The sequence below is a fragment of the Lepidochelys olivacea genome (assembly GCF_965140295.1).
Source record: "Lepidochelys olivacea isolate rLepOli2 genome assembly, chromosome: 8".
Lineage (NCBI taxonomy): Eukaryota > Metazoa > Chordata > Testudines > Cheloniidae > Lepidochelys > Lepidochelys olivacea.
In genome coordinates this window covers 49,558,458-49,571,538 of record NC_140418.1, presented here as the reverse complement: position 1 = coordinate 49,571,538, position 13,081 = coordinate 49,558,458, and the positions used below count along the sequence as shown (strand labels likewise).

The 13,081-nt window shown below is 40.5% G+C and overlaps 1 protein-coding gene across 2 annotated transcripts in view; it reads right to left on the bottom strand.

Annotated features, from left to right (window-relative positions):
- RABGAP1L (RAB GTPase activating protein 1 like) overlaps window positions 1-13,081 on the bottom strand; it is a 528,106-nt gene that overhangs the window by 161,943 nt on the left and 353,082 nt on the right. For both annotated transcript variants that reach the window (XM_084635917.1, XM_084635918.1), the window contains exons 15-17: window positions 11,967-12,041; window positions 5,267-5,392; window positions 3,618-3,761 (exon numbers count right to left, since the gene is read on the bottom strand). In XM_084635917.1, the coding sequence (XP_084492043.1) occupies window positions 3,618-3,761; window positions 5,267-5,392; window positions 11,967-12,041 (345 nt within the window). The remainder of the gene's footprint in view (window positions 1-3,617; window positions 3,762-5,266; window positions 5,393-11,966; window positions 12,042-13,081) is intronic.

The following is a 13,081-nucleotide window of genomic DNA, read 5'->3' as shown; positions in this document are numbered from 1 at the left end:
AGAGTTGAGTTGAGTTAAAAAAAAAACAAAATAATCTACATTTTCTTCAGCATTTGTAGTTTCTTATCAGGGTTAATACAATAAAGGGTGAAGTGTGGTTTTATTGTCAGACGGGCAATCACTGCTGTGATAAGCTGTGGATTCTTGTCTGCACTGTCTCTTACAATGACAGTGGCTGAAAGAGACTGGAGTGAATAGACATAACTTTCTCTTCAAGAACCAGAGTGTAGGGATACATTAGATTGACAGAGACTGATTGCACCCGCAGACAGAGTATTCTTCCCAGCAAGTTAAAGAAGTATGGGCTGGATGAATGGACTATAAGGTGAATAGAAAGCTGGCTAGATCATTGGGCTCAATGGGTAGTGATCAATGGCTCCATGTCTAGTTGGCAGCCGGTATCAAGCAGAGTGCCCCAAGGGTCGGTCCTGGGGCCGGTTTTGTTCAATATCTTCATTAACGATCTGGAGGATGGCGTGGATTGCACCCTCAGCAAGTTTGCAGATGACACTAAACTAGGAGGAGCGGTAGATACGCTGGTAGGTAGGGATAGGATACAGCGGGACCTAGACAAATTGGAGGATTGGGCCAAAAGAAATCTGATGAGGTTCAACAAGGACAAATGCAGAGTCCTGCACTTAGGACAGAAGAATCCCATACACCGCTACAGACTAGGGACTGAGTGGCTAGGCAGCAGTTCTGCAGAAAAGGACCTAGGGGTTACAGGGGACGAGAAGCTAGATATGAGTCAACAGTGTGCCCTTGTTGCCAAGAAGGCCAATGGCATTTTGGGATGTATAAGTAGGAGCACTGCCAGCAGGTCGAGGGACGTGATCATTCCCCTCTATTCGGCATTGGTGAGGCCTCATCTGGAGTACTGTGTCCAGTTTTGGGCCCCACACTACAAGAAAGATATGGAAAAATTGGAAAGAGTCCAGTGGAGGGCAACAAAAATGATTAGGGGGCTGGAACACATGATTTATGAGGAGAGGCTCAGGGAACTGGGATTATTTAGTCTGTAGAAGAGAAGAATGAGGGGGGATTTAATAGCTGCTTTCAACTACCTGAAGGGGGGTTCCAAAGAGGATGGATCTAGGTTCTTCTCAGTGGTACCAGATGACAGAACAAGGAGTAATGGTCTCGAGTTGCAGTGGGGGAGGTTTAGGTTGGATATTAGGAAAAACTTTTTCACTAGGAGGGTGGTGAAGCACTGGAATGGGTTATCTAGGGAGGTGATGGAATCTCCTTCTGTCAAGGTTCCTCCCCCACTCTGAACTCTAGGGTACAGATGTGGGGACCTGCATGAAAACCTCCTAAGCTTACCTTTACCAGCTTAGGTTAAAACTTCCCCAAGGTACAAATTAATTTTATCCTTTGTCCTTGGAATAACCACTGCCACCACCAAACTATAACTGGGTTTACTGGGAAAAGTAGTTTGGACACGTCTTTCCCCCCAAAATCCTCCCAACCCTTGCACCCCACTTCCTGGGAAAGGTTTGGTAAAAATCCTCACCAATTTGCATAGGTGACCACAGACCCAAACCCTTGGATCTGAGAACAATGAAAAAGCATTCAGTTTTCTTACAAGAAGACTTTTAATAGAATTAGAAGTAAATAGGAGTAAAGGAATCACCCCTGTAAAATCAGGATGGTAGGTACCTTACAGGGTAATTAGATTCAAAACATAGAGAATCCCTCTAGGCAAAACCTTAAGTTACAAAAAAGACACACAGATAGAAATAGTCATTCTATTCAGCACAATTCTTTTCTCAGCCATTTAAAGAAAACATAATCTAACGCATACCTAGCTAGATTACTTACTAAAAGTTCTAAGATTCCATTCCTGGTCTATCCCCAGCAGAAACCAGCATATAGACAGACACACAGACCCTTTGTTTCTCTCCCTCCTCCCAGCTTTTGAAAGTATCTTGTCTCCTCATTGGTCATTTTGGTCAGGTGCCAGCAAGGTTACCTTTAGCTTCTTAACCCTTTACAGGTGAGAGGATTTTTCCTCTGGCCAGGAGGGATTTTAAAGGGGTTTACCCTTCCCTTTATATTTATGGCACCTTCCTTAGAGGTTTTTAAGGTCAGGCTTGACAAAGCCCTGGCTGGGATGATTTAGTTGGAGATTGGTCCATTTGAGCAGGGGGTTGGACTAGATGACCTCCTGAGGTCCCTTCCAATCCTGATATTCTATGATTCTATGACACAATTCTGTTTTGAAAATAAACTTGCTAACTTAATTCCAAAGAGATCAAAATGCTGAACTCAGTGTATGATTTACTCCATAAGGAATAGGATGCACGTCAGTGAAATGGGTGGCACTGATGTTCTGTTCTCCTCTGTTTGTTTTACTAACACAACTAAGAAATTGTTAGAGAAAGAAGACTAAATGGTTTGAGTCCAAACTGGAACACACTGTGCTGCCGAAAAGTAAATAAAATAATCTTTACCCCACCTCCGCTGGAATTGTGAAATTGACAAAAAATCCATCTCCCCAGCCAGGCTGCTGTCCAGTCTCTGCTCCAAGCCAGGCTGCCATCCTGGCTCAGGCTGCTGCCCAGGATCCCGGCTCCCCAACCAGGCTGCAGCCTGGACTCCCCACTCCTCTCTGGGAGCGCGGGACCTGACCAGACTCCGGGCGCAGATCTCCCCGCCAGGAGAATGGCTGGTTGGCTGCCATGCTCCCAGTGGTAAGCCAAAAGCCTGGTGGGGCAGCCAGGCTCCTGGAGGGGAGCCGAGAAGCCTGTTGCGACTGCCCCATTCCCATCGTGGACCTGAGAAGCCAGGCACATCTGCCCTAGTCCAGGTGGGATGGGGCTGTTGAGGTCCCAGCCGGTAGTGGACTACCAGTGGGGAGATGCGCGCAGTGCTGAGAGCCCTTGCTGTCAGCCCCCCACACTGCCCTTCTTAAGTCGGTGGAAGTGCACCTGGTGAGGATGTGTACCATCAACAGAAGAAGAGTAGTGTGGATATGAACCACCGCAGTAATTACTGCAGTGGCTGTAAGTTGATCTAAAGTAGGTTGACTTAAGTTTATAGTGCAGACATGCCCCAAGAAACTGCAACTCTGTTCTCTGGAGTAAGGCAGTGCTTGATTATTTTCTTTTGATTATTTTCTACTTGTCAGGCCTAAGAGTTTAATGTACCAGCACTGTTTAGTAATTCTCCACTATCTGTGAAATACCAGGCTATCAGAAACAACATGTAATATTCACACTGTCTTTGGATGTTCTGATCTGGGGAAACAATGTAAAGTTCTACCACAGCAGTCTCATCTGAGCAATTGGATGGTTGCCAGAAAGCAGATTTATTAAACTTGGATGAACTATCCATTTTAAAAATTAAATGGCTAACTAACTGAACTTACACTTATTTACAAGTCCATCCTGAAAAAGTTAATCACTTCCAGCTAGTGCAAAACTACATTTATAAAGAGCAAGGTGCCTTGCTAGCGTCTTCAGTTTACCACATTCAGCATTCATTTAGAAATTAATCTGATAGAAACTGAGCAACAAATGACTAAATCTTCCAACAAAATGAGGTAAAAAAGGAAAATTAACAACATTTTTTGGACAAAAAGCATTTCTTCTGATTCAAGGACGGTGTCATTTTACCTCACAGAGTAGTAAATCAATGATGTGGAAGACCATGCAGAGTGGGAACTTGGCTGTAAAGAGGGTGAGAAACCACTGGGATGCATACATGTGAGCTTCCAGGTTCAAGTCTGAGAAATGGCTATATAAATCAGGTAGCTGCTCCTAGAGTAAGAAAAAAAAAAGGGGGGAGGGGAGAAATGCTTAAATGTCACCCAAGGATCCTCCAGTTTCAGAAACGCACTGCCAGCAAGGTTATTTGAGGTTTGAGAAAAGAGCAAAGTGAAATCCTGGCTCCATTAAAGCCAATGGGAGTTTTGCCACAGACTTCAGTGGGGACAGGATTTCACTCTCATTTTGTGGCAGCTTCTCTGTGTTACACACCACAGATTCTATCATGCTAGCTATTAAAAGCAAAATCAAATCAATAATCTACCATGGGATTAGAAAGAGAAATTATAGCACATTAAATATGGAAAGGTAGAGTAGTTGTGCCAAGTATAACATGTGCGTAACTATCGATTTAAAAAAATCGTTAATGCTTTTGTTATAAATGGTTTCTTCTGGGAAAACAATTAAATTATGGACATTGAAGCAGGGAGTTTAAATCAGCGTCAGGGATCATGAAAGATAAGCAAAAAATTAAAAAACATTAACAATCAGACAACGAGGCAAGTTCCACAGGCCAGGAATGCAGTAATCATCAACTACCAGGTATATAGTAATGTCAATTGTAGATCATTTAAATTGGTCATTAAAAATACACTTACTTGATAAAGTTCATTGTAGCTGTTTGGTACAAATATTGAAAAAAAACATACTGAGAACAAATTAATGTATTTTTTTTCCTATGTAGCACCACATAACAAGTATCAGTAAATTGTAAACATACACAAATTGTCATCCTGGAAAGCGAATTCAAAGGGGTTGTGTGCCCAAGATTGTATTTTAGTTTTTAAATCTCAGAAAGGGAAGTTTGCAGAACAGTTGTATTTTTACTCTGGTTAACTGATTCCAACAGCAAGCTTCAATTATTGTAACTGAACCACAGGTCAAATCTTAATGGACTGTTAATAATGGCTTATTAGTCAGGACAACAGCGTATAAAACTTGTAATGATTTAGTCAGAGTTAAATTGCTTTTAATATGAAAAATTAAAATGCGAAGAAAAACTAGATGCATATTGAGTCAAAATAAGATGACCCGTGACCTGCAAAATGACCTGTGTTGGACTTATTTTTCATATTCATAGAATTGTCCCAGCTTGTATATCTTAACTCATAATGCAAGTCACGCAAACAAAGACAATCCTATACCAAAATATTCTCATATTTTGTTAGAACTCAGAAGTTCTACTGTAGACACATCAATTTAACAAATAAAAAGAGAAGGGGAGAGAGAACCATAAATATTCTCTCTCTGAATCAAAAAAGTTAGCAAGAGTAAGTATATGGAAGCCAAAAGAAAACAGACACAGACCCAACCACAATGTTTAGCTTCAGATCTTAAATGTCCCTCACGTTGGGGCTCTTAGGACTCAAGAATTTGGTCCAATACACTTCTGAAAGGAGAAAGTTGTATTTTTCTAAAGCGGTAAGAGAAGAGTTTACCTCTTCTCCACCCAACGTTACCACGTATGACAGGACCAGAGTGCTTGATCCTGGTCCTACCTGCATTAGTTTCTCTAGTTGGTAAAATTTGCAGTGAAGATCTTCAAAGTTATTTTTGTAGAGGTCTCGCAAGCCATAGTCATACATGATCTTCACCAGCACACAAAAGGCCTGCTCCTCTGGCATCTGCAGGGAGAAACACACAAAGACACTCTGAATGACAATGCAAAGATTTGAAATACCATAGCTGTAAAATTTTAAAATTCCCTTTGCCCAAGTGATTGTAAGAGATTCTGAAAAAAATCTAAAGGTTTCAATTTTTTAAAATTCAAAATTACTTTTAATTTTCTGAAATTTTATTTTTTAAAGCATTAAAAACCTTGAAATAAAAACCAAATGTTTTGTTTTAGGTCAAATGAAATGTTTGGTTTGGTCTAAAACTAATTTTTTCCTCTTTTCAATTCATCACAATTTTTGAAAAAGTTTTGTTTTGAGTCAACCTGAAAAATTTTAAAAAAATATTTGAACTGCCAGCAAACCAGAAAAAAAAAAAAGAGTTATTCACACAGTTCTTTTAGGTACCAAAAAATCTGAGGGGAATAATTTATTCTCCTTGAGGAAAACATGAGTTAGGCCTTGTCTATACTGATTTGAAACAGTGTTAGGATCTTTCTTCAGAACCTTATTCAAACACAGTGTAAACAGTATTCTAGTCTTAGTTCAATGCTTGGGACTGTAAATGCACAACTGCCGTTAGCATTCCCACTACAAAGGTAAATGAGACTATTTAGCTTAGCTGGTACATAGTTCTTATCTAGAAAACCATGGTAAAAAACAAATTGTCATCAAAACAGTCTTTGTCACTGGACATTAGAAAAACACTTCTCAAAAACTCCAGGCTATATCAGGCCCTCATGGGAAAAAATGCAGAAAGGGCACATTTACAGCCAACTTCCAGGTGCATCAAGCAGTCCTGGGTCAGGTTTTCCATGACTGAGGATGCAGCAATGAGCTTGGCCCTCCAAACGTGTGACCATTCTGAGACCTCTGCCAGCAACATGACTCCCTCAGAAGCCCTACTACACCATGGCCATACCTCCTCATCCAAATGATACCGAAAGCTTTAATCCCTGCTGGGGCTATACTCAAGACCAATTTAGGGGCTGCACTAAATCAGCCAACCTCACTTCTAGAGTTGTGCTGGCTGGCTGTATGCCCTATGGGAGGGGAGGCTGTGGGAAGTCTTGTGTCATCATAACCTCCCTTGACAGAATCCCTGACTTCAGGAGATGCCGTAACAGGGTATGTGTGAGCAGAAACTATTACAGACACAAATCAGGACCTTAATTACAAGAATGTCTTACTTCTGCAAATACCACATAAGTGCCAATGAGCAGAAACTACTTCTGAATATGTGAGTGACAACTCTTGACCTTTTACTATTTCCACTTGCACGCAGAATCTCTCTCCAGACAAATTCTAGAAAACTGAATAGAATAGCTGAATAGTTTTCTTCAAAGAGAATTTCAGTCCCTTTTTACTGACTTCTAAGGTTTCACTTTTTAGTGCCCAGACTAAGATCATGCCTTGCCTCTAGGCCTAAACTGGTGCTGAGTACTTTGTCTTTAGCCAGTATACATGAAAGTAGCTGTTGAACCTCAAGAACTGCCAGCCCAGCTGCCAGGTGTCTGTGCAGACTAAAATCAGACATAATAAGATGTTATGAGATCTCAGATCTCTTGCCACAATTTTATCTAAAAAAATGAATCCCTATGGAGGACAGATAAAGGCTGGAGACCAAGTTAAGAAGAGAAATTAATAGCTTTATCCTTCATAAAGAGTTTGGGAACTGGGTCTGTTCTTTCTAAAACATAAATGTAAACTTATTTTACTTGTTCATATACTAACAAGGAAATTATGTTCACACACACGTGCATGCACACACACATTCATCCCCATCCAACACATATGGTGTGTCTGCAGTGCAAAAAAAAAAAAAAAAAAAGATGAGTTCTTAACTCAGGTTAAAATAGCAGTGAAGACATAGTAACTCAGGTTTTAACTTGGGTTAGCAGGTGAAGTTTAAACCTATAAGGGAACCTGGGGTTGAACTCAAGCTGCCAAACTGCACTGTCTTCACGAGTATTTTAACCCAAGTTAAGAATAGATCTTCTTTTGCAATGAAGACATACCTACAAGGAGTAAGAAGGGATTGTTAGTTTGTTGTAAGGCCAAGTCTTTTACAGGGAGAGGCCATGGAGACTTTACTATCAGGGAACAGGGATTTCCCCAGTATTACCAATCCCAAGAGTCCAAAATCATGAATCAATCCCCAAAATTTATGAGATTATTGTTAAGCCAATGAGATTTTAAAAAATAATAAATTTTGGTTTCTTTTAATTTGCTTTGGTTTTTGAGCCCCTTTTCCAAACATGATTGCTAAAAATTTACCAGTTTGTTAATAATGAGAGCTAAGATTCCCACAATTTCACAAGAATGCAAGAGCTGGGCTTCAAGAAGCACACAAAATATTGTGAGTCCTGTGACAGCTGGAGACAAATGGTTCCCTGTGATTGTGAAATCTTGGCTCATATTTTGGTGGGTATTTCTCCAGCACAGGAAAACTATGAAGACTCAAGATGGAGGTTCAGGCTACCCATCCACCCCTAGAAGACAACTGCAGGAGAAGGAAAAAGCACCCCCTATCCCAGAAGAATAAATAGGGCCTGAAAATGATGGGACCATGTAGAGATTAATAAGTCTTAGAGAGGTTCAGAACAGAGTTAGTAAGTATTCAGGACAATTAACTGGTTGGGCATGGACAATCTGGGGGAGCTAGGGGCTTGAAGGATGTGATCTTCTACCTCTCCCCCACCTGAGCTCCTAAGCTACATCAGCAAGAATTTGCTTCCTCCCCTTCTCTGATCATTTCAGTTTCATTTCTTATTATGAATGTACGTATTATAAAGGCATATTAAGATGGGTGTGATTGCCATTTGAAGGTTCCTAGAAATATCTTTCAAATTTCATCACAAACTCTAAAAACACTCAAAGGCAATTCTGCGTAGTAATGCCAGTGTAACATCATACATTTGGAGATAAAGGGAGCCAAACAAAAATTAATCATATTTGGAACTTGGCAGCTTATTCATTTTTGAACACCTGTGTCTCCACAAATAGCTCATCTTATCTGAACTAAACTTAAAAAAAAGTCTACTGTTGGGTAAGAAATGCCAAGTAAAATATCTCTGGAATGTTTGATTTTGGAATATATGGCGGGGGGAGGGGGAATGTGGTTCTAGTTTCAATTGTGTCTATAAAGAGACAATCGTCTCTCCACAATGCTCTTACTGGGTTATCAGCTCCTTATATCTTCAAGATGTCATAGTTGCCTTTTAAGAAGATAATACTTATGCCTAAAACAGTCTGAATTTTTCTTTTAGACATTTTACTTAGTAACTTCTTTCCTCTTGGGCTGTCTGTGTTAGGGATAAATCTTTAGGGGTCTTGTAAAGAACCGTACTCTAAATGGCAATAAATTCTGATATTGATTAATGTGATGTTACCAACAAAAGCCTGGCACTGAAAACAAGCAACAGCCTGCATAACTGTTTTTTTAAAATGCTCTTCACAATATCCCATTTCTTAACTCCGTAGATGTATCAATACATTTGTTTAGCAGGTTGTAAATATCTCGTATTTTTCAACTGTTCTAGTATCTTGGAAATGAAAGATGACAATACAAATTAACAATCAAGTATGCCAAGTGTGTCTTTCAATGAATGGGTCAAATCCTTTATTCAGTTTTTGCTCATGAGGAGATTTCAAAAGTGCTCAAGTGACTTGGGAGCACAAGACCTATTGAAAGTCAATGGCACTTATGCTGCATTTGGGGGAGAATCCCACCCTCAGATAAGCTCCCACTAACTTCAATAAGAGTTTGCCTGGTGAGGACTAGGTTAAAAATGAAATGAAAATCCATTAAAAACTTCAGAATTTGGCACACAAATTATCCAAAAAAGTATCCTTAACCATCAAATAAAAACTGACCACGACAAAATACGTAACAGCTTCTATTATAACAAAACCTAATTATTCCTGCCTAATGGCTTCTTAAGAACATAAGAATGGCTATAATGGGTCAGACCAACGGTCCACCTATCTAGCCCAGTACCCTGTCTTCTGACGGTGGTTAATGCCAGAATCTTCAGAGGAAATGAACAGAACAGGGCAATTATCCTGTGTTCAATACCCTGTCATCCAGTCCCAGCTTCAGAGGCTAGGGACACTCGGAGCATAGGGTTGCATCCCTGACTATCTTGGCTAATAGCCATTGATGGACCTATCTAATTCTTTTTTGAACCCCCGGTCATACTTTTGGCCTTCACAACATCCCCTGGCAAAAAGTTCTACAGGTTGACTATATGTTGTGTGAAGAAGTACTTCTTTCTGTTTGTTTTAAACCTGCCGCTTGCTAATTTCATTAGATGAACCCAGTTTTGTATTATGTGAAGGGATAAATAAAACTTGCTTATTCTCTTTCACCACACCATTCATGATTTTACAGACCACTATCATATCCCCCCCCTTAATTGTTTCTCTCCTAAATTGAACAGTCCCAGTCTTTTTAATCTGTCCTCATATAGGAGCTGTTCCATACCCCTAATCATTTTTGTTGCCCTTTTCTGCACCTTTTTGAATTCTAATATCGTTTTTGAGATGGGATGACCTGAACTGCACAAAGTATTCAAGTGTGGATGTACCATGGATTTATATAGTGGTTTTATGATATTTTCTGTTTTATTGTCTATCCATTTCCGAATAGTTCCTAACATCCTGTTAGCCTTTTTGACTGCTGCTGCACATTTCAGAGAACTACTCAAGATCATTCTTGACTGGTAACAGCTAATATAGACCCCCCATCACTTTGTATGTATAGTTGGGATTATGTCTGGCAATGAGCATTATTGATTTATTAACATTGAATTTCATCTGCTATTTTGTTGCCTAGTCACTCGGCTTAGTGAGATCCTGTGATCTACCCATGTACCCTTTGTAACTCTTCACTGTCAGCTTTGGGCTTAATGATCTTGAGTAATTTAGTACTGCCTGCAAACTTTGCCACCTCACTTTTCACCCCTCTTTCCAAATCATTTATGAATAGGGTCCTACCAAATTCACTGCCATGAAAAAAGCATCACAGACTGTGCTTTCTGGTCTCCCTCCATGACATCTGGTCTTTTGTGTGCTTTTACCAATGCTATATAGATTTCACAGGGGAGACCAGCATTTCTCAAATTGGGGGTCCTGACCCAAAAGGGAGTTGCAAGGGGTCATAAAGTTATTTTAGGGAAGTTGCAGTATTGCCACCCTTACTTCTGCGCTGCCTTCAGAGCTGGGCGGCGGAAGAACGGCAGCTGTCGGCTGGGCGCCCAGCTCTGAGGGCAGTGCCCCACCAGCAGCAGTGCAGAAGTAAGGGTGGCAATGCCATAGCATGCCCCCATTACTTCTGCGCTGCTGCCTTCAGAGCTGGGCGGCCAGAGAGTAACAGCTGCTGACCAAGGACCCAGCTCTGAAGGTAGCTGCGCAGAAGTAACAGTAGCTGACCAAGGACCCAGCTCTGAAGGTAGCTGCGCAGAAGTAACAGTAGCAATACCATACCATGCTATCCTTACTTCTGTGCTGCTGCTGGCAGCAGCTGTGCCTTCAGAGCTGGGCTCCCAGCCAACAGCTGCTGCTCTCTGCCTGCCCAGCTCTGACAGCCGCACTGCTGCGAGCAACAGTTCAGAAGTAGGGGTAGCAGTACTGCAAAGCCCCCCTACAATAATCTTGAGACTGCCCCCCTACCCGGAACTCCTTTTTGAATCAGGACCCCTACAGTTCCAACACCATGACATTTCAAATTTAAATATCTGAAATCAAGAAATTTACGATTTTTAAAATCCTATGACTGTGAAATTAACCAGAATGGACTGTGAATTTGGTCGGGCCCTATTTATGAACACGTTGAACAGCACTGGTCCCAGTACAGATCCCTAGGGGACCCCACTGTTTAGTGCTTTCCATTGTGAAAACTGACCTATCTTTTAACCAGTTACTGAGCCATGAGAGGACCTTCCCTCTTATCCCATGACTGCTTACTTTGCTTCAGATCCTTTGGGAGGGATCTTGTGAAAGGCTTTCTGAAAGTTCAAGTACACTATATCCACTGGGTCACCCTTGTCCACATGCTTGTTGACACCATCAAAGAATTCTAACTGATTGGCAAGGCATGATTTCCCTCTACAAAAGCTGCGTTGACTCTTCCCCAATGTATCGTGTTCATCTGTGTGTCTGAAAAATTTGTTCTTTACTTTAGTTTCAACCAATTTGCCTGGTACTGAAGTTAGGCTTACTGGCCTGTAATTGCCGGGATCACCTCTGGAGCCTTTTTTAAAAATTGGAGTTACATTAGCTATCCCCCAATCATCTGGTACAGAGGCTGATTTAAGCAATAGGTTACCTACTACAGTTAGTAGCCCTGCAATTTCATAGTCGAGTAGTTCATATTCTTATTTGTAGATGAATCACACATTTGTAGAGGTATAAGCCACATGTACTCTCTCTTGGCATCAGGCTAAAAGGATTCCACAGGGAAGGAAAAAATGGACAGAAAAACTAGGATTGGTGAATATTTGACTGACACCAAGTTACAGTACTAAAATTTTTTAAACGGTTTCAGCTTCATCATGTCAGAGCTTTCACTTTGTAATTTACTCACATGCAGCAGCAACACCGCAGCAAGGAAGGACTGTCCCTGACAATAGCCAATTTCTTCATCATAAACAGAGTATGCCTAGAAAAAAATAAAGGCAAGTTTAATTTCTTTATTGAATATTTAAAATCCATGTATCTCTTGTCACATAATGCAGTTTAACTAATGCAGTATTCAGATCATATGATATTCTGGAGCTAGAGGCACTGAAGTGCATGGAATTCTAACCACTTTGGTGTAGGCTTAATGTGCATTAAATAAAACATGTATAGATCACTGTTTGTCCTTTACTGACACTGTATATTTGCCGAGGTGCTGAAAATGTTGGGCCTTATTCTCCTCCCACTTAAACCAGTGTGAATCAGCAGTAATACCACTGAAATCAATAGCGTTACATCAGTGTAAAATTGATATGAGAGGAGAATTAGAACAGTTACCTTTAAAAAAGCCAGACCAACTGTTACATGATAAAATTCTGGGCCCTGAGGGTGTTAAGAAGAAAACCACCAAGGGTAATTTGAAACGGAAATTTTCTCTATAAGACAGCTGTCTCTGCCTTATTAGCATACTGAAAAGGAATAATAATACTCAACTGCAGATAACAAGGTTGTAATTCCACGGAGGATTTCAGGTGACATCATAGGAATGAGGCTTAAGACAATGTTTTCCAAACATTTGAAAGCTTCCCTTCAGGAAATGAAACCAACTGCACCTCCTTTCAAGCCATCCTGGCATTGTTAAAAATCTACCAATATTTTAGAATTTTAATTAAAGGGCTTTAAAATACAATTTGATCTATGTCCTTATATTTTTATTTTGTAGATCTTAATAATGATACCTACTCTCCTTTCCTACATGCTTTGAAAAGCAGTGAAACAGTTACTGTAGACACAAAAAGAAAATATCATCAACATCTGAACTGGAACTCACTGAAATGAATGGCTCTGTTCAGATCTCAGAGCTTTCATTTCAAGCTCTCTGAAAGCTCAGACAGACATCACATCAGTTGCATTTCAGCTCAAGTTTTGAAAAGTTTCTTCACAACCATAACAACTAGAGACTACGAAAAAAAGCTGAAACTGGAGAAAAATTGCTTCACCTTATCCTCCACTGGTGTACGG